Source organism: Oncorhynchus gorbuscha, linkage group LG07 (genome assembly GCF_021184085.1).
Source record: "Oncorhynchus gorbuscha isolate QuinsamMale2020 ecotype Even-year linkage group LG07, OgorEven_v1.0, whole genome shotgun sequence".
NCBI classification, from domain to species: domain Eukaryota; kingdom Metazoa; phylum Chordata; class Actinopteri; order Salmoniformes; family Salmonidae; genus Oncorhynchus; species Oncorhynchus gorbuscha.
The window spans coordinates 48,229,376-48,251,714 of record NC_060179.1 but is presented as its reverse complement, the minus strand read 5'-3'; the positions used below and the strand labels follow the sequence as shown (position 1 = coordinate 48,251,714).

At 40.3% G+C, this 22,339-nt stretch overlaps 1 protein-coding gene across 3 annotated transcripts in view; it reads left to right on the top strand.

Annotated features, from left to right (window-relative positions):
- The window catches only part of ccdc186 (coiled-coil domain-containing protein 186), a 117,079-nt gene that overhangs the window by 20,818 nt on the left and 73,922 nt on the right, over positions 1 to 22,339 (top strand). For all 3 annotated transcript variants that reach the window (XM_046356517.1, XM_046356516.1, XM_046356518.1), the window contains 2 exons: positions 15,914 to 16,126; positions 16,537 to 16,656. In XM_046356517.1, coding sequence (XP_046212473.1) covers positions 15,914 to 16,126; positions 16,537 to 16,656 — 333 coding nt within the window. The remainder of the gene's footprint in view (positions 1 to 15,913; positions 16,127 to 16,536; positions 16,657 to 22,339) is intronic.

Below are 22,339 nucleotides of genomic sequence, written 5' to 3'. Positions count from 1 at the left end.
GAAGCAGGAATCCCTGGCACCCCGTCGCTGCTCCATCGTACTTCCTCGGAGGCGTCATGAGCAGAGCGCTGGAACCGGATCCAGATGGGGGAGATGGTAGAGTTGCTGGTGGGAGGGTCGGTGGGGTAGTAGGGAGACCATTCCTCTCCCAACGATCCATCCTCTCCATCATCTGATCCATCGCTGATCCTAGGCGATGGAGGATGGATGTGTGATGATGGACTCTCCTCCATAGTGGTAAGAGGAGTGGTCGCTGCTCCTGCTGACTCCATATCGTGGTGCGGGCATCTGTTATGGTAAATGAGTGATGAGGTGTGGAGTCAGGCGCAGAGAGCAAAAGATGTGGGGAAAAAAACACGCTTTAATGTCCTGGAAACATAACAAGAACAAAAGTGGAAACACAAATGAACAGAAATATAAACGGACAGCGTGAAACCCAAATGCAAACAAAAATACACTCAAACAACAAAACAGTTGAACAAGCCCGCACGAAACAGAAGCGGGCTGAACAGACTATATATATAACCCTACCCTAACAACCAAACAAGAAACAGGTGCTACCAATTAGACAGAAATAAAGGAACACAGAACAACGGATCGGCGAAAGCTAGTAGACCGGCGACGACGACCGCCGTGCGCCACCCGAACAAGAAGGGGAGTCACCTTCTGTAATATTCGTGACACAGATGGTTTAAGCATGTCCCGGTGTAGGTCACCTAGCAGGACAAATGCAGACTCAATGTAAGTGGCCAGGAGCGAGCTTGAAGGTGCACTGAAGGTGATCCTTGGTAAAGATTACCACACCCTCACCTTTGGAAGATCTGTCTTGCCTAAAAAGGTTATAACCTGGAAGGTTGTCAGTATTCAAAACACGCTTCCTTAACCACGTATCAGTAATGACCAACACATCTGGATTGGAGCTGTGAACCCACACTTTCAATTGATCCATTTGAGGCAATAAGCTTCTAGTGTTAGCAGATATCAGAGCACAAGTCAGAATTGGGGCTAGCAACTGTAGATGGGCTGTGTAACCAATAGACAGAGTCCTGAGTATGGGAACAAACACAATCTGGCCCATGGTTGGGTAAACAAGATAGTTCATAGTCAACAAAGCATGCAGGAGTCATGAGGCAAATAGCAAAATGCACAATATTAAAAAAATAAATATATATAACAACTTTGGGCCATTGTAAGTTCAGTCACTCGCCCCAGAGTCACTCGCTCCAGTGTGTGCTGGAGGCTCGGGAGAGAGGGGTGAGTGTGGTGGGGGTAGCTGTACCAGACGGGGAGACAGGCCAGGGTAGATGGTGAACAGATCACCAAGTGGAATCCAAGCAACAGTGCAGCAGGCAACGGGAGTAGGTGTTGTGGTGGTTCTTTTCTGTATTATCAAATGAGGAGAGACAAACTTATCACACAAGTCAATTATACTAAATCTGTATTCACTTATTAATAAGGGAGCAGGTCAATACAACACACACATACAAAGTGAATCGATTGAGTGCTTTGCAATAACGATGGCTGGTCGATGACTCACCCGTAGGTGATTCGTTGAAAGCCCCGACACAAAGAATACAACACCTTTTTATAGCGAAGACACACCCTCCTGAATGTTCATAACAAACAACAGATGTATGGAATCGTCACAAGGTTAGGATTCGTATGAAAGATACTAATAATTCACAGCAGACAGTATTTGCAGTGAATACTGTTCTTATTGTGTAGAAACCAGGGTTTGGTCCCCAAAACAAGGTTCCTCATAATTATCCATACCTGAGCCATCTATCCCTTGTACCTTCCAGTCAAACCGGCGCAATCTCGGAAAATGTGGCCTCATGCATCGTACATCTACTTGTCAGTATTAAGTCTGAGGCCCTCTCTCAGTTCACACAGACACAAACTTTTAAGAACCCTATTCAGTTGCATAAAACAATCAGTTGATGCTATAACAGCATTATAGCAATCTTGTAATTTCACTCTCACATTCCCCCATTTTGCAAAATCTTTCAATTTAAAAGGAAATTACAAGGTTTAGAGACATTACTATTTCTAGAAAATGCATACATTACTCATAAAACAAGAAGCATAAAAGCAATATTTAATTTCATGGGTTCCTGCATGTGACCGGCTGCTATAGCACGGGCTAAGCCTCCTTCCAAGAATCTTGGCACCGTCTCCAATTTAAAGCATTCTACTAATTTATCTGGAGAGGTCATGCTACACAGTCATATGCACGAACCCATGAAGAAAACTAAAGATGCATACAGTTTATATGATTCAAGGCTATATATTCATAGTGAAAAGCACATATTAAAAGCATAATGCAGTGCATGCAACAATGGAGTTTAAGAAAATAAGCTTTAGTTATCTAGCACACTCCAATGGACCAGCCTGGTGGAAAAAATCCCAGAAACTAAAATTAGCATATCTTGTTGGACAAATCCAGGTAGTGACTCCTGGTTTAAGTAAAATATGTTGTGTTGGTGCCTAATGAAAATGACCCAGGACAAGCATCACGATTCCACTATTTATAAGGCAACTCCTAGAGAGCAAATAGATTAGGATCAGAGGTCACCCTCTCCATTCACCAATCAAGCTATAATACGTGAATTACTTCTCTCGTATAGTTATTAACATACTAAACTCACATTTTAAACTCCGTTTAAAAAAATCTTCCATTTTCCAAATCATAATCAAAACCTAATAAAAAATTTAGTGACATTCTCCAGTGATTCACATTGGTCATATCACTCATTGTGAAAATCACATTTAACCCCCCCCCCCCGTCAGGCACTGATTCTTCTGGCGTCTTCTTCATTATCTTCTTCAGATAGCTTTACAGTTCAAAGTGGATGGCCCATGATAATGTCCCAATTTCAATATCCCTTCTGGGCCGCCACCACCTCTACCACCAATTATGTCTTGTCCATTTCCCAACCAATATACCAGCAACATGAGTGTAGTTTTGGAACGGATTTCTCTCAATGCTCACTCCACGTGGACTCCTGTCATACTCCTGAGATAAAAAGCATGAGAGAAAAAACAGTTGACAGTCTCGATTGGAGGCTGTACACTGGTTGTTGGCTCAGACTCAGGTCTCTCGGTAGAAGTGGTGCGGACAGGGCCTTATTGAATGCCTTTGTCACTCTTCTTCAGCCGGTTAGAGGGGGTTTTGAGGTTCACACCGTTCCCGGCCAAATTATCCCTGCTATACATCAAGACACCATCTGACGTCACCTTTCATGATAACCTCGAGAGAGGACAGATCAGAACAACAGTTTAGTTCAGTTAATTTCTGATTCTGGAAATCCAGACAAACATTGACTATATGACAAATTATTACTTTACTACAAATCTCTAAACATATGTGAAAGAGAATAACAACACATTCTATTGGAACAGTTTTTTTTCAAGTTGGCTTATACTCCCCTCATCGCAGAGCCACAGGATCAGACCTCTAACCCACCAGGAGAAATCCCAACATTCCAGCAGACTCAAATCTGGGAGATTAGTATCGAAACAGAACAGAACAAGCAACACAACAATATACTCCTTCAAATATCACTCAATACACTCTTACATATCACTTGAGGTGTGTAAACTTCAATCCAAACCCCCAGAGGACTGGTAATTCCTTGTGTCATGTGTAAAAAAAAAAACACTAATGGTTAAAAATAAAACAAAACAATTTCAAATAACAAAATTGAATTAGGATCACTACCCATAACTCCATAAAGATTTTTTTTATACCCATATGGACATTGTAAAATTGACTTAAGACAGCCTACCCTTAATCAAAGGCAACGCCCTCTCCTTCTTCCCGATGGTCCGAATTACAAATATGGCTATGAACTATAAACTTCATCATAATTATCAGTATTACAAATTACCTTAAATTCATCATCCAAATGGCTGTCCATTGAAGGCGATTAAACCACACTGGAAAGTCAGGACAGAGGTCATACAAACCCTTCAAAGAAGTGTTTCTCACTGTATTAGACTAATTCATGAAAAACAGTCAAACATTTCATATCCCAGTTGACATTAAGTTTCCAGTACATTTCTTATCAAAATAATTGTTTAATTAAAACTCAGAAAATAAAGACTTCAGAAAATTGTGTGTGTGTGTGCCTCTTTAAGATACTTCGGCACTAACCCATATTCATAACTAGTAAGGTGTGTGTGTGTGTGTGTTGTAAACCATATGGCAAAAACAAACAGTTCGGATACCTTTATACTAACAACACTGCAGAATTTCACTCACTGCTCTCCCAAGACCATAGCCTCAGGAAACATTTCAAAGAGAGACAAAATATATCATAAGGTTTTGACTACAAACAAAACAATGTTTTTATGCACTGTACTCCCCCAAATCATTAATAGTTTGTTTTAATATATCCCAATGTTTATGTGCACTTAATTTAGCATGCCCTACACTTAGACACGGCAACATATATCTTCCCAACAAGTATAACCATTCACTACCATACCATATTAAATGACTGGTCTCTCTCTTACATAACCATGTACAATTATCCTGGTATTATTACCAGGAAAGGAAAGGGGGACACCTAGGCAGTTGTACAACTGAAATGTATCTTTGAATTTAACCCAGCTTCTCTGAATCGGAGAGGGGGGGAGGGGAGGGCTGGGGTACAGTGGGTTTACTTCCTTGCTCAGGGGCAGAATGACAGATTTTTGCCTTGTTAGCTCAGGGATTTGATCCAGCAACCTTTCAGTTACTGGCCCAACACTCTAACCAACACTCTAACCATTCACTAGGCTACCTGCTGCCCCCAATGTCCAACGACATACAGTGGGGAAAAATAGTATTTAGTCAGCCACCAGTTGTGCACGTTCTCCCACTTAAAAAGATGAGAGGGGCCTGTAATTTCCATCATAGGTACACTTCAACTATGACAGACAAAATGAGAGAGAAAAATTCCAGAAAATCACATTGTAGGATTTTTAATGAATTTATTTGCAAATTATGGTGGAAAATAAGTATTTGGTCAATAACAAAGGTTTCTCAATACTTTGTTATATACCCTTTGTTGGCAATGGCAGAGGTCAAATGTTTTCTGTAAGTCTTCACAAGGTTTTCACACACTGTTGCTGGTATTTTGGCCCATTCCTCCATGCAGATCTCCTCTAGAGCAGTGATGTTTTGGCGCTGTTGCTGGGCAACACAGACTTTCAACTCCCTCCGAATATTTTCTATGGGGTTGAGATCTGGAGACTGGCCAGGCCACTCCATGACCTTGAAATGCTTCTTACGAAGCCACTCCTTTGTTGCCCAGGCGGTGGGTTTGGGATCATTGTCATGCTGAAAGACCCAGCCACGTTTAATCTTCAATGCCCTTGCTGATGTAAAGAGGTTTTCACTCAATCTCACGATATATGGCCCCATTCATTCTTTTCTTTACACGGATCAGTCATCCTGGTTCCCTTTGCAGAAAAACAGCCCCAAAGCATGATGTTCCCACCCCCATGCTTCACAGTAGGTATGGTGTTCTTTGGATGCAACTCAGCATTCTTTGTCCTCCAAACACGACAAGTTGAGTTTTTACCAAAAAGTTAAATTTTGGTTTCATCTGACCATATGACATTCTCCCAATCTTCTTCTGGATCATCCAAATGCTCTCTAGCAAACTTCAGACGGGCCTGGACATGTACTTGCTTAAGCATGGGGACATGTCTGGCACTGCAGGATTTGAGTCCCTGGCGGCGTAGTGTGTTACTGATGGTAGGCTTTGTTACTTTGGTCCCAGCTCTCTGCAGGTCATTCACTAGGTCCCCCCGTGTGGTTCTGGGATTTTTGCTCACCGTTCTTGTGATCATTTTGACCCCACGGGGTGAGATCTTGCGTGGAGCCCCAGATCGAGGGAGATTATCAGTGGTCTTGTATGTCTTCCATTTCCTAATAATTGCTCCCACAGTTGATTTCTTCAAACCAAGCTGCTTACCTATTGCAGATTAGGTCTTCCCAGCCTGGTGCAGGTCAAAATTTTTGTTTCTGGCGTCCTTTGACATCTCTTTGGTCTTGGCCATAGTGGAGTTTGAAGTGTGACTGAGGTTGTGGACAGGTGTCTTTTATACTGATAACAAGTTCAAACAGGTGCCATTAATACAGGTAATGAGTGGAGGACAGAGGAATCCTCTTAAAGAAGAAGTTTACAGGTCTGTGAGAGCCAGAAATCTTGCTTGTTTGTAGGTGACCAAATACTTATTTTCCACCATAATTTGCAAATAAATTCATTATAAATCCTACAATGTGATTTTCTGTTTTTTTTTTCTTATTTTGTCTGTCACAGTTGAAGTGTACCTATGATGAAAATTACAGGCCTCTCTCATCTTTTTAAGTGGGAGAATTTACACAATTGGTGGATGACTAAATACTTTTTTTGCCCCACTGTATGTAATAGCTGTTTTGCCTTAGATTGTTCCTGTTACCTCCCCTAAATGTATTACTTTTTTCTGTGAAATGTAGTCCATTTCTTAGCATAAGGAATCCGTGATATTTGATCCCAGGCATCTATTAAAAAGTCTCCCGCTGCAATCCCGTTAATGGGATGATATGACAACAGCCAGTGAAAGTGCAGGGCGCCAAATTCAAAACAACAGAAATCTCATAATTAAAATTCCTCAAACATACATGTATCTTATACCGTTTTAAAGGTAGTCTTGTTGTTAATCCCACCACAGTGTCCGATTTCAAATATGCTTTCCAGCGAAAGCACCAGAAACGATTGTTAGGTGACCACCAAACCACAATAAAAACAGCCATTTTCCCAGCGAAAGGGAGGAGTCACAAAAAGCACAAATAGAGATAAAATTAATCACTAACCTTTGATCTTCATCAGATGACACTCATAGGACTTCATGTTACACAATACATGATTTTTTTGGATAAAGTTTATATTTTTACTTAAAAGAATCTCAGTATACATTGGCGCATTACATTCACTTGTTCCAAAAACATCGTGATTTTGCATAGCCACATCGATTCAACAGAAATACTCATCATAAATGGAGATGATAATACAAGTTATACACATGAAATTATAGATATACCTGTCCTTAATGCAACCGCTGTGTCAGATTTCAAAAAAACTTTACGGACAAAGCAAACCATGCAATAATCTGAGACTGTTCTCAGAATAATAGTCAAATTAGCCGCCATGTTGTAGTCAACATAAACCATAAATGACATGCTAAATATTCCCTTATCTTTGGTCAGGATGCACTCCCAGGAATCCCAGGTCCACAATAAATGCTTGATTTGTTCGAAAACGTCTGTTATTTTTGTCTAATTAGCTACTTTTGTTAGCGCGTTTGGAAAACATATCCAAACGCTGGTGCTGGTCGACCATTTTTTCGGACAAAATCTTAGTTATATTACAGGTCGAAGAAACATTTCAAACTAAGTACAGAATCAATCATTAGGATGTTTTTATCATACATTTTCAACAAAGTTCCAACCGAAGAATTCCTTTTGTCTTGAGGAGGAACGGAACGCAAGTGGATATCGTGGAATGCGCTTGACCAGGAAATGGCTGACTGCCAGACACATGGCTCATTCTGCTCTTATTCAGTCCCACAACACAGTAGAAGCCTCATTCAAATTTCTATAGACAGTTGACAACTAGTGGAAGCACTAGGAAATTAATCTTCATTCATATCGCAATGTGATTTCAATAGGGAATTGTTTGAAAATATACCAAACTCAGATTTAGATTAGTTGAATTGGAAACCTCCTTTGATAGTTTCTGATTAATGTTCCTGGGTTTTATAGTTTAGGTAACACTATTAAATTTAATTAGGAAGGTAATATATTCTAAAATTATAATCAGTTTCCGTTACGTGGAACCGTGTCCAGTCATTAAAGTGACTTAGTTTTGACTATTACGCTGATGAGACAGCATCAACTTTTGAAGGTTCTAGACTTGTTCAACAGGTTTATATTTTTACTAAATTAATGCAACAGGTTGCAATGATTAGATTACCGGAAAGGGGTTATGGGTTTGTTTATTTTAGGTGTTGATTCCACTTAAGGGAACACTGTACAGTTGTGGCCAAAAGTTGCGCTGCTTCAGTGTCTTTAGATATTTTTGTCAGATGTTACCATGGAATAATTAAGTATAATTACAAGCATTTCGTAAGTGTCAAAGGCTTTTATTGACAATTACATGAAGTTGTGAGTGAGCACACTCCCTTGGCTAAGAAGCAACCCCACACATGAATGGTCTTACAGCCTGCTCGAGGTCAACCGCAGCAAATATATTTTACAACCTCAAGGCTCAATCATTAAACCTTGTATTGAAACAATCAGTTTACTAAAATATTGCATCATTGGAGTGCTATCCAAAAAGAAAACACTAACATATTACCATTTACATACAGTCAACACTCATTAAGTTTACATCAATCCTCCGTATCAATGTCTTTGCCACTGTCACCCATCATATGGTTTGAAAACAAAGGAAACGATTCATGATTATTCTCTCCTTACTAGGGTGGCAGGGTAGCCTAGTGGTTAGAGCGTTGGACTAGTAACCGGAAGGTTGTGAGTTCAAACCCCCGAGCTGACAAGGTACAAATCTGTCGTTCTGCCCCTGAACAGGCAGTTAACCCACTGTTCCTAGGCCGTCATTGAAAATAAGAATTTGTTCTTAACGGACTTGCCTGGTTAAATAAAGATAAAATTAAAATAAACTAGAAGGCAATTTTTTCATTGTAGTCTCATTGCCCTAACAATATTACTCTATATTTTTATGACCAACCTCTGCTTCACACTTATTAAACGTCTATAATTTTAAGATTAACATGTAATGCGCCAAATGTATAAAATACATCAACCCATTCTTAAGGAAAGGCACATTTCGGTGGGCACAATACTACTAGCCTCTTACTGCCCACAACTTTGATTATGAGATTTTAGTCAATACCATAGATTCAATCCTATTGAATTTACAAAATTAATCCCACAAATAACCCAATTACAATGGTTTGTAGTCTTAACATCTGGCACATAATAATGACACAATTCCCTGAAAATAGCCTTAGTGTTTCTCCACAGAGATTTTCACATGCGCAATAGGGGATTTATTCACAATCATAGCAGTCAAACATCCATCGACGTAAAATCAGATCTTGCTCCTTGTAATAAAAGCGGATTATCATTTCTCATGCAACACATTCAAATTATTTTACTACATTAGCTCCGTAATGATAATTTGTTTTATGGAAACCCTAGGCTTTGTACGACGTTATAAGTTACGTCAAGTTTCCATATGAATTCCCTCTAACTGTATGAAAAAAGGTTTATTCGATACATATAGCAAATCTTCTCATACTTCTTTATGTTGGATGTTAAATGTAGTACCTGGATGGAGAGAATCCCAAACAATAAGTGTTTTATAGTTACATCGTTAGGGTAAGTTAACCAAAAGTGGACACACTCCAATCAGTTTCTGAGACAATTGCCCAGACTTTGTAGACAGTTTAATAATGTTTGAACCTCATCTTTATCAAATGATCCATAAAAGGGACCAACTCTTTGGTGCGCAAGTTAGTATATGAATATTAGTCCAATTATTATTTTAGCAAATCTCTAGTAATCAATTACGCACACATACAATTAATTAATTTCATATATTCACAGAATCCATATAGAACGTTTAGAAATTAGGTACTCACAGCAAACCTTCTCCCGGCGGAAAAAATGGAAGTTACCTGGACACTGCCCTGCCCGGTCATGGGATCCTAGATGGTTCTCTAGCCTCCCAGAAACTGTAGAATTGCTGCTACTATCTAAAATAACATCCCTCTCTCAATACCACCCAGAGATATTCTATGATGGGCAGTGATGGACAGAACCCCAAGATAACGTTATATCAAAACTTATTATCCAAATTTCAATCATCTTATTATGCAAATGTCTATATCCTATTATCAGAATTTAAGATGAACTCTTATTTCTACCCTCACACACTCTTGTATCACATTCGCAGAAAACACAAACAAAAGACCTCGCCCCTGCAGACCGCAACAATCCCCACTGTGATAAATTCAGTGTCAGGACGGCTTTAACATGCTGTCCACACTGCGAGCGTTGCCAAAAAAAATCCAAGTTCATCTAACTCCAAATCTCTCTTCTTTTTTTTTACCCCCCCTTTTTCTCCCCAATTTTTGTGGTATCCAATTGGTAGTAGTTACGGTCTTATCTCATCGCTGCAACTCCCGTACGGACTCGGGAGAGGCAAAGGTCGAGAGTCATGCGTCCTCCGAAACACAACCCAACCAAGCCGCACTGCTTCTTGATACAATGCACATCCAACCCAGAAGCCAGCCGCACCAATGTGTCGGAGGAAACACCGTACACCTAGCGATCTGGTCAGCATGCACTGCGGCTAAACCCCCCCTAACCCAGACGGCACTGGGCCAATTGTGCGGAGCGGAGTAGCCGAGTAGGTCGAGAGCAGTTCCTTGGTGTCCAAATCACTAAAGACTTAAAATGGTCCTAACACACTCACACAGTTGTGAAGGAGTGACCGTGCCTCTTCCCCCTCAGGAGTTTAACATGGGCCCTCAATTAGTATTTGGTAGCCTTACCTTTAAATTGTTTAATTTGGGTCGAATGTTTCGGGTAGCCTTCCACAAGCTTCCCACAATAAATTGGGTGAATTTTGGCCCATTCTTCCTGACAGAGCTGGTGTAACTGAGTCAGATTTGTATGCCTCCTTGCTCGCACACGCCTTTTGAGTTCTGCCCACAAATCTTCTATAGGATTGAGGTCAGGGCTTTGTGATGGCCACTCCAATATCTTGAATTTGTTGTCCTTAAGCCATTTTGCCACAACTTTGGAAGTATGCTTGGGGATATTGTCCATTTGGAAGAACCATTTGCGACCAAGCTTTAACTTCCGGATGTCTTGATATGTTGCTTCAATATATCCACATGATTTTCATCCCACATGACGCCATCAATTTTGTGAAGTGCACCAGTCCCTCCTGCAGCAAAGCACCCCCACAACATGATGCTGCCACCCCGTGGTTCATTGTTGGGATGATGTTCTTTGGCTTGCAAGCCACCCCCCTTTTTTCTTCCAAACATAACGATGGTCATTTTGGCCAAACAGTTCTATTTTTGTTTCATCAGACCAGAGGACATTTATCCAAAAAGTCTGATCTTTGTCACCATGTGCAGTTGCAAACCGTAGTCTGGCTTTTTTGTCGAGGTTTTAGAGCAGTGGCTTCTTCCTTGCTGAGCGGCCTTTCAGGTCATGTCGATATAGGACTCGTTTTACTGTGGATTTAGATACTTTTGTACTTGTTTCCTCCAGCATCTTCACAAGGTCCTTTATTGCTGTTCTGGAATTGATTCGCACTTTTCGCACCAAAGTACGTTTAACTCTAAGAGACAGAACACATCTCCTTCCTGAGTACTATGGTGGCTGCGTGGTCCCATGGTGTTTCTACTTGCATACTATTGTTTTGTACAGATGAACGTGGTACCTTCAGGCGTTTGGAAATTGCTCCCAAGAATGAACCAAACTTGTGGAAGTCTACAATTTTTTTTTTCTGAGGTCTTTGCTGATTTCTTTTGATTTTCCCATGATGTCAAGCAAAGAGGCACTGAGTTTGAAGGTATGCCTTGAAATACATCCACAGGTACACCTCCAATTGACTCAAATGATGTCAATTAGCCTATCAGAAGCTTCTAAAGCCATGACATAATTTTGTGGAATATTCCAAGCTGTTTAAAGTCATAGTCAACTTAGTGTATGTAAACTTTTGACCCACTGGAATTGTGATACAAGTGAAATAATCTGTCTGAAAACAATTGCCAAACTGTAGTTTGAACAAGTTAACAAATGTGTGGAGTGGTTGAAAAACTAGGTTAAATGACTCCAACTTAAGTTTCTGAAAACTTCCAACTACAACTATACTTCCGTCACTCCATTATCCCTGCACATTGTAAATATGGTATTGGAACTGACCCTGTATATAGTAGGCTTACTTACTTACTTACTTACTTGCCTATTGTGTTCTTCAATCTTTCTTATTTTTTCACGTGTTTTTTGTCTTGTAGTACATTGTTATTGATTATTGTGTTGTTGGGTTTTGCGTTTTCAGGAAAGGCGTTTCACTGTACTTGTGCATGTGCCATTAAAACTTAACTTGTATGTATCATGTATCCAAACAAATGTCACTAGAAAACAGCTTAAACGGAAGTGCAGGTCCTTTGCTCTTATTCTATTTGCAGAGTTTGACGTGACTGTGTTAGCTGTAGTTGGCTTGCTAGCAAGCAAGAGATAAGAACGTTGCCAGTCTGCATAGCAATCGAACAAATCAATGTCCGCTTCTCTAGCAACATTTCAAATCGGATGAACGACCATTCCGCTTCTCGAGCAACCTAACCGATATAATTAACGACCAGGTTTAGTGAAAGGATGAAATAGTAGGACTTATCAAAATTAAAATATTCATGAAAACATTCAATTTCTTTTGTTGAATGTGTGATTTAGTATTGTTTTCTTTGGCAACCTTGGTATAAGCGGGATAAACGCCTCCTCTGTACATTCTCTGGAACTAAGGAACTCCACGGAGGGACTCCGCTGTGCTTAGTCCTTACCACGTCGTCCATTATTTCCAGATCATGTACACAACGTTTATCCCTTACCTATTACGTTATCCGGCAAGGTATTACATGAACAGGTTTTATTACATAAAAAATGTGAAAGGTACGCTATTACTTTTTATTATTACAATAACCAGTGTTATTACATGAACTGTTACAGAACGGTATGTTGAGACAGGCTTGAATATACAAGGAAGTCAAGAGGTTATCCTACGTTTTTGTCTGATTTTCTGTATGGTAATAATGACGATGATGATGATGATGAATTTTATTTTGTAAAGTGGTTCCCTGCATAAAGCAACATGTTCATTCACCTTTCTAGCCCATGTTGTTGCAGAAAATGTTTGTGTGATTTGAGCTTTCGGACAAGTAAAAATTAGAAGGTTAATGTCAAGCCCTGCATTGAAAACACAGTCCCTCCCAATTTAGAGTAGCTGAACTGGCTAATTTCGTTCCACATGAAACCAATCACAAAGGGGAATTTTGACCGCACCTCTGATTTGAACAGACTACATACATATTTGCCCATGGTAGAAAAGGTCAAAATGTGAATATTGGACCTGAATGAGCCCTCAAATGTTTATTTTGAAGTCAATTATCTAAATAAGCGTAAATACAGATGTCATCATCGCATGTTTTAGTTCACCACTTATTTCCACATCATCTGAGGTGTATGTGTGCCCGCCATCGGATGAGACTAAGAATATTCTTGAATGCAGGGTGGGTGTCATGTTTGGCTGATAAATGTACTAAAATGTGAAAATATTAGAAATTTCAACTTTAAAATGGTACCACAAGATGGTTGCAGGTCCAACCCATTATAAACTGTTGACTTGAATGGGAATACACATTGTTTTAAATTATTTTGTCAATAGTAAACTTTCATAGTCAACTTAATTGAAATCATAGAAACTCAGATAATACAATAGGTATTCCCATTCAAGTTGATATTCGACCGTGTGTGGACAATTCAATTAAAATGTCAGTTGTGTTTCAGCTAGTTTACGGTGGTCTGAAGGGATTTTTCTATGATTGAAATGACACACGGGGCGGCAGGTAGCCTTGTGGTTGGAGCATTGGACTGGTAACCGAAAGGATGCAAGATCGAATCCCCGAGCTGAGTAGGTAAAAATCTGTTCTGCTCCTGAACAAGGCAGTTAACCCACTGTTCCTAGGCAGTCATTGAAACTAAGAATTTGTTCTTAACCTATTTGCCTAGTTAAATGAAGGTATAAATAAAAAACTCATCATGTATTAAAGCGTATGCTGGGTCTCAACCGATGGTGAGCACAACACAAACACCTCAGATTATTTAAAATAGGGTCCAAGCTACAACATTTGCAAGTATTTTGTTTTGTGTGGAGTTTGTGTTTTTTTTACATAGTTGACGTTAGTTAACAACATAAAAAATAAAATAAAAATTATACATTATTTGACAACCCTCTTTGTAAGCCTTCAACTGATATAATTTGCAGCGGTTTTACCTTTTTCAGTGATGAAGTTACATGGTAGTGTGTGGTATGCATAATGGGTGAACTTTGAGAACCTCTATCGCATGAATGTTTTTGCATTCAGGTCCAAAAGGTATCTTCCTGACAACTTTTATAAACGTGTATGGAAATGTTTTCTTCAAATCACATGGGTGCAGTGAAAAAGGTGATTCCATTCCTATATAGTGGGTTCCACAATTATTGGATCCCTTGATATAGATGAGCAACAAATACTCTATACAATAAATAATACTTTTCTGAGCTATATTGTATGCAAAAAAATGTAATTTTATACTAAGACAATTGCTCATAGAAAGTAATACATTTTCAAATAATACATTTTTCTTCTCGAAAAGATAGGGGTCAAAATGATTGGAACCCCTCTTCAATACTCCAGAACCCTCCGCTTGTGAGGATAATGACACTGAGCCTTTTACTAAAATGTTTTATGAGATTGGAGAACACATTTGGAGGGATCTTGGACCTTTCCTCGATACAGAATATTTTCAGATCCTTGAAGTCCATCTACGTTTATGGACTGCCCTCTTCTATTCAAATCACAGGTTTTCAATGGGGTTCAACTGGAGACTGAGAAGGCCATTGAACATTTTTTTTTGTGTTCAATTAACAATTTCTTAGTGCAGTTTTATGTGTGCTTTTGGTTATTGACATGCTAGAAGATCCACTTGCAGCCAAGTTTTTCAGCTAAAATGGCCTGTGACGGTCTGGTAGCTCTGGAAGGATAACACATTCCATTTCACTGTTCGCTGAACAATATAAGATTGTTTTGGGGAAGTTTATTAGCTTTTTCACGCCATCTAAATATTACTCCATATTTCAAGATGACGCCTACATTCTACCCTCACTAAATCTCTAAAAGTCTCAAACAATTTCTGCCATACAGACATGAACACTACTGCAATATACCACCTCTCTCTCGGTCTGTCTCTCTCTATCTATTTCTATATCTCTTTCACTCTTTCTGACCTTCCCTCGCACATAGTCCCCTGTGTTTGTGTTGATGGAGATATCAATTGAGGATGAGCATGGTAACGTTTTGCCAATATTGTCTGACAGATCGAGGGGAAAGCGTTCTCTTGAGAAATGAACACACCTGTGTGAGAACACCCAATTGTCCTTGGGCCAGCTGGCATTTTTTACCCTGACCAATAACTGAGGATTTTCCTAACTGGCAGATTACAAGTTGACCTATCAATGCACTGCCCTACCATTTGTATGGCTCTAGTTTAGATCTCACACATACTCATTGTGGATTTTTGTATTGAAACCTCAACCAAACTGCCACGTTCAATTGCAGCACTATCCACTTACAACATGCAATCAGGGAGACCGTCACTACACCCCCAGATATAATACAAGAGTTTTAATTAAGCATGAATGAGTGTGCACTTGTGCATGCATAATTTCTGTCTATTTTTCTGCATGTCTGTGTGTAAACTTGCATAAAGCATGCGCCTGTGTTTCTGTGGAGATCAGTGAATGTGTGTCTGCATGTTTGTCCATGTCTGTGTCTACCTGTCCACATAACTGCATACTAACCTGTGGTGGCTGGTGGCACTTTACATCAGAGGACAGGCTCATAGTAGGACTAATGCCTGGAAGTTAATGGAACATGTGATTGATGCCATTCAATCGATTCCATTCCATCCACCATTACTATGAGCCGTCCTCCTCTCACCAGCCTATACTGATGATATAATCAATGTAATACATAATGATACAATCAATGTAACAGCTACTAATTCATGTGTCCCTCCCAGGCTGGGAAGAAGTGTGAGGAGTCGCGTCAGGAGAAGGAGGCCATGGTGATGAAGTATGTTCGCGGGGAGAAGGAGGCTCTGGACCTGCGCAGGGACAAGGAGGGGCTGGAAAGGAGGCTGAGGGAGGCCACCAAGGAGGTGGACCGCCAGGCCCTCAGGGGAAACAGTTTGGCCCAGGAGAAAGGCCGGCTGCAGCAGCTCCACGACGCTAAGGTAACGCAGGGTTAATGTTTAAGCAACAAAGTTCCACGTTCAGCTGCTAAGGTGGCGCTCGTGCAATATTAGATGGACTTTCTGACACCGCTGCTTTAATTGCACTGGAAAATCTATTTCGCGTTGAGTCTTTCATATTTATTGTAGGTAATTGGAAGGAGTCTGCTCGAAGGCTTTTGATGATTATGAACATGATAGTGGTGGAATGTTTTTCTTTGTACCTGATGCTTTTTGCATTATTACAACTTGTGCTTTTTACTGAAACTTTACTGCTGACCATAACAGTGGACTAACGAACAAAATACTGAAATATGTTTTTTGAGTAAAGTGATCCTTTAACATGAATTACAAATGAAATGGCATACCGTGCCTGTTACATCCTAATGGAATCCATCTCTTGTTGTCCTCAGGAGGGAGAGGTGAGCAGGCTGAATCGGGAGTTGGAGAACGTCAAGGAGGGGATCAACTCACACCTCATCAAGGTCAAATGGGCCCAGAACAAGCTGAGTAGTGAGACCGAGGCCCATAAGGTAAGACCAACTGCATTTCTTTACACTGTTGAATAGTAAGGCGACGGCCACAAAGAATGAACATGGATGAAATCCTACATGCGTTCTTCAATTGTCTATTTTTGTCTGTCAAAAGTTCAACTCAAGTTTATTTTTGGACAACTAAAAAAGCAGACATCGTGTTTTTTGATAGACAATCATCTCTGTTGATGATCAACGGATGACTCCCATTGAAAAACCATTGACTCAATCTGTGATTTTCAGACATAGAATCGCTGTGGTCAAAGCCTGAATATTAATCGCATCAGAACAAAAGTTAAAAGACAGAAAGAAACATGATGGAAGTGGCAGAAGTATAATAGTCTACACTATTATACGCCCAAATACAGTGTGATTGTGTGTGACTTAGTTTATTATTTTCAAGGGCATTATGAATTTGCACTATTTGTATAATGGAGATTTAAAAACAAATTCAAGATTTTAATCAAATCAAATTGTTTTTGTCACATACATGTGTTTAGCAGTTGTTATTGCGGTTGTAGCGAAATGCTTGTGTTTCTAGCTCTAACAGTGGAGTAATATCTAATAGTAATATCAATCAATTTCACAACAATACACACAAATCTAAAGTAAAGGAATTGAAATGAAGAACATAAAAATATTTGGGTGAGCAATGTCAGAGCGTCATAGACACAGTAGAATAGTATAGAATTGTGTGTGTGTAATGTAAAATATGTAAATGTGATTAAAGTGACTACGGTTCCATTATTAAAGTGGCCAGTGATTCCAGGTCTATGTATAGAGGGCAGCAGCCTCTAAGGTGCTAGTGATAGCTATTTAACAGTCTGATGGCCTTGAGATAGAAGCTGTTTTTCAGTCTCTCGGTCCCTGCTTTGATGCACCTGTACTGACCTCGCCTTCTGGATGGTAGCGGAGTGAACAGTCAGTGACTTGGGTGGTTGTTGTCCTTGATGATCTTTTTGGCCTTCCTGTGACATCGGGTGCTGTAGGTGTCCTGGAGGGCAGATAGTTTGCCTCTGGTGATGCGCTGGGCAGACCTCACCACCCTCTGGAGTGCCCTGCGATTGTGGGCGGTGCAGTTGCCGTACCAGACGGTGATACAGTCCGACAGGACTCTCTCAATTGTGCATCTGTAAAAGTTTGAATGTTTTAGGTCCCGAGCCAAATTTCTACAGCCTCCTGAGGTTGAAGAGGCACTTGTCCCTTCTTCGCCGCAGTTTGTCATTGACGTGTTCGCCGAAGAACTTGAAGCTTTCCACCTTCTCCACTGCGGTCCCATCGATGTGGGTAGGGGGGTGCCTGAAGTCCACGATCAGCTCCTTTGTTTTGTCGACATTGGGTGAGAGGTTATTTACCTGACACTATACTCCCAGGGCCCTCACCTCCTCCCTGTAGGCCGTCTCGTAATTGTTGGTAATCAGGCCTACTACTGTTGTCGTCTGGCAACTTGATGATTGAGTTGTAGGCGTGCATGGCCATGCAGTCATGAGTGAACAGGGAGTAAAGGAGGAGGCTGAGCATGCATCCTTGTGGGGCCAAAGGGTTCAGTATCAGCAATGTGAAGATGTGTTTTTTCCTACCTTCACCACCTGGGGGCGGCCCGTCAGGAAGTTCAGGACCCAGTTGCAAAGGGCGGGGTTCAGACCCAGGGCCTCTAGCTTAATGATGCACTTGGAGGGTACTATGGTGTTGAATGCTGAGCTATTGTCCAGATGGGATAGGGCAGTGTGATGGCGATTGCATCGTCTGTGGATCTATTGGGGTGGTAAGCAAATTGAAGTGGGTCTAGGGTGTCAGGTAAAGTAGAGGTGATATGATCCTTGACTAGTCTCTCAATCTTAAAAAAAAATGTTTACCTTTGTTTATCCAGTTGAGAACAAGTTGTCATTTACAGCTGCGACATGGCCAAGATAAAGCAATGCGACCATAAACAACAACACAGAGTTACACATAAACAAACATACAGTCAATAACATACAGTCAATAACACAATAGAAACTGCATTTGCACACACCTATGTACTGTGTGTGCAAATGCAGAAGAGTAGGGAGGTAAAGGCAATAAATAGGCCATAGAGGTCTTTATGTGTTTTGGATACTTTTATTTTTCCACATTGTTGTACAGAGCTTCTACCATACTTATCATATCCACGTTCAAAATTTAAAAAGGCAATCGCATATCTGAGCTATCATTTTGCAGGTGTATGGTAACAATGAGATACAGTGCATTCGGAAAGTATTCAGCCATATTCTCTTTATCCACATTTTGTTACATTTTGCCGTATTTGTTTTTGTTGCCTTAATGAAAACATCTTTCTGACAACATTAGAAGTGTGTAATATCTGAAAATGTAGCTAGCTAGACTCTCTTACCCGTATAAATAGATGGACGTTTCTCCCTCACTGTCACGGATATCATAGTTGCCCTTTGTTTGAAGATGTAATCCGGAGACAGGTGTTTTATACAACAACCCATCTCCTTAGGTATCATACTCTAATTCCACTGATTTCAAAACTCGGTCCTCCGGAAAGTAGAGAGCAACAGTTATGCTGTTCTACTACGTGATATCTTTCAAAAAAGCTTGCGACATGGCAGACCAATCCGAACTCATCTCTCGGCATGTCCTTCCCACTCATTATCTCAGCCAATCATGACTAGCCGAAAGGTTGCTGGCTTTTCCCGTGGCTAAACCAACTAAAATGTACGTTGAAATGGCGCTGCTGTGAAGTTATGACGCACGACATATGCCTAGTTTCCTCAAATAAGTCACAAATATCAATCAAGCCAATGACTATATAAAATTTTGGCACTTCTGTCCACATCAAATTTTCAGCAAAACAAAAAGCCCAATCACACAATTGTCTGTCCTTCACATGCTCTGCCACAGGTGAAAGCCATCCCTTCACACTCATTAGTGGGACTAGGTCCCCATCTACTGACCTTCATGAATATTGCACCCAAGGGAAAGCTCAAACTAATGACTGTTTATAGGCAGAGTTTCTTGTACATGATGAAGCAGTTGGTCACAGCAATGTCAATGAGATGGTAAAAAAGGGTCCTGTGCCATCTCTTAGTCTTGTGGTGCGCAGAGTAGTACTGTAGTATTCATCCACCTGGTAAGGAAGAGGTTGCCATCTCTGTCCACCTCAGTGGGGTTGGTTGACTCGTCTGGCTCGTCTTATCATCTTGACTAAAAGAAAAATAGATTTAGGAGTTAGTTCAACATAAAAATTGCCACATTTCAAAAGCAGAAAATCCTTCATGACAAACATTCATACTTTTTAAACTAAATGATCTATGGGAATGGAGGTTTGAAAGGTAAGAATGTTATAGCCTATAGCAGATGTTGTGGTGTCAGGTGTGGTCACAGGACTTTTCCAAGTGTCACTAAACCTCTCCAAAGTGGCTTATGTCTTATTAGATCATTCCAGTGCTATTATATATTTGCAATTTCTAAATGCTATTTGTTATTAAAAAAAAATGTATACAACACCAACCTCTGTCAAACATTGTGGTGGTGTAGGAGGACATACAGGGGATATCCAAGTGTTTTCATCATATTTTTAATGCGCAAAGATATAGTCACTCGGTGGACATTCAATGTTGCCATTAACTCATATGACATTGGCAATAGCCTAAATTTGTTCCTACCAAACCTTAGGAATAATTTCATACCCCCATGTAGCTATAGCTCAAACACAGACCAAATCAAAACTTACCTTGTAAAATGTTTGCTGTTTGGTGAAAACGTTGTGTAAAAAAACATTTTGACTCTCGGGGCTGGTGGTCAGTAACGGTAGGTCACAGGCAGACAAATAAGACATCCTCATGATCTGTGGAGACCCGTCTTTCGGTGTGAATCAATGTATTCCGTGTTTATTTAGTTTATGCTTCACTATGCTAACCGGAATGTAGGTAGCAGCCATCTTGAAATTAGGTTCATCGGCTTCGCCTTCCCTTATACATTCGTATGCCCATATAGGGTAGTAAGTGTCTCAGGTCAATATCCAAGATACTCAGCTTTCTGCAGACATCCTGCTTTTGCAGATAGGGGCAACCGTTCTCATACCAGACTGAATTGAATAAAATACATCTCATCGGGTCCCCAAATATGTGGACTTTACATTTAAGAGGTTTTAAGTAAATAATAACAGCACAATTACTTTACAATTACACAATTATATACCGTCACAATTATGAGGTAGGCCTACTTACAATTCTGCCACAATGAATTTCATCCTGTTCATCATAACCAGGTAGCTGTCCTGACCAGATAATCTATGATTCTGCCACAATGAATGTCATCCTGTTCATCATAATCAGGAAGCTGTCTGGACCAGATAATCTACGATTCTGCCACAATGAATGTCATCCTGTTCATCATAATCAGGAAGCTGTCCTGACCAGATAATCTACGATTCTGCCACAATGAATTTCATCCTGTTCATCATAATCAGGAAGCTGTCTGGACCAGATAATCTACTTCATCCTCACTGTTCTTCAAAACGATTTACTTTCCATATTTCTTAATGCTCAAAACAAACAAATTATGTTTCTGCCTCACGGACGTGTTGACTCACCCTGTTGGAGTCTCCGAGTTTCATCACTCCGTGACCCTAGCGCATACACTAGCGCGTGGTGCTGCGTGGGGAAACGCCACTTCCCATTTAATTTCAATGGAAGGAAAGTGGTAAGAAGCGGTGTGGGCAGGGGACCATTGGGCGGCACGAACGTGGTGTGGGAGGCGGTGGAAAAAGTACATTTTACAACTTTATGTCAATCACTAGCAGCGACCGCTGGGCGATGACCAGTCATATCGAGTGGTTTCCATGACGAATTTGAAGCTATGCGACCCAACACTGGAGACTTTCTTCAGCAAAGATGTCTGACAAAAATACTAGGATGGAAGCAAATGTAAGTAACTATAACATCACAACAAATCATCAAAAAATGTACAGTTAGCTAGCTTTATGGGCGTTGTGACATGAGTATGCAATTATAATTCGTGTTGTTTTCGTGACTACTGAGAATACTAACAGACAAGGCTGTTGTCTTGTGAAATAGTGGATGTAAAGAATCTAGCTAGTTAAAGCGGTTACTGCAAATTGAAGAAAAAATGCTTGCCTTGCTGATATGTTCATGCTATGCAACCAGAAGTAATGTAGCTAGCTAACTATGTTCTTGCTTATTGTGCAGTGGAGGATAACAATTCCTGTATGCCTATGGATGTGTAGCTAGCTATGTAGCCGATCTGTGTATGGACCCTAAAACGTTTGGTATACATATTAGTATCAAACCTTGTTATGAACCTCAGCTATGATAGCTGGTTGTATCAACTTCAAAACAGTCTGAATTGTATTAATGAAGCCCATGGATTGAGTAGAATATACAGTGCCTTCGGAAAGTATTCAGACCCCTTAACCTTTGCCACATTTTGCTACTTTACATTCTAAAATTGATTCATTTGTTTCCCCCCCTCATCATTTGTTTCCCCCCCCCTCATCAATCTACACACTATAACATTTATATAAGTATTTAGACCCTTTACTCTGTACTTTGTTGAAGCCCCTTTAGCAGCAATTACAGAAACAAGTCTTCTAGGGTATGACACTACAAGCTTGGCACACCTGTATTTGGAGAGTTTATCCTGTTCCTCTCTGGAGATCCTCTCAAGCTCTGTCAAG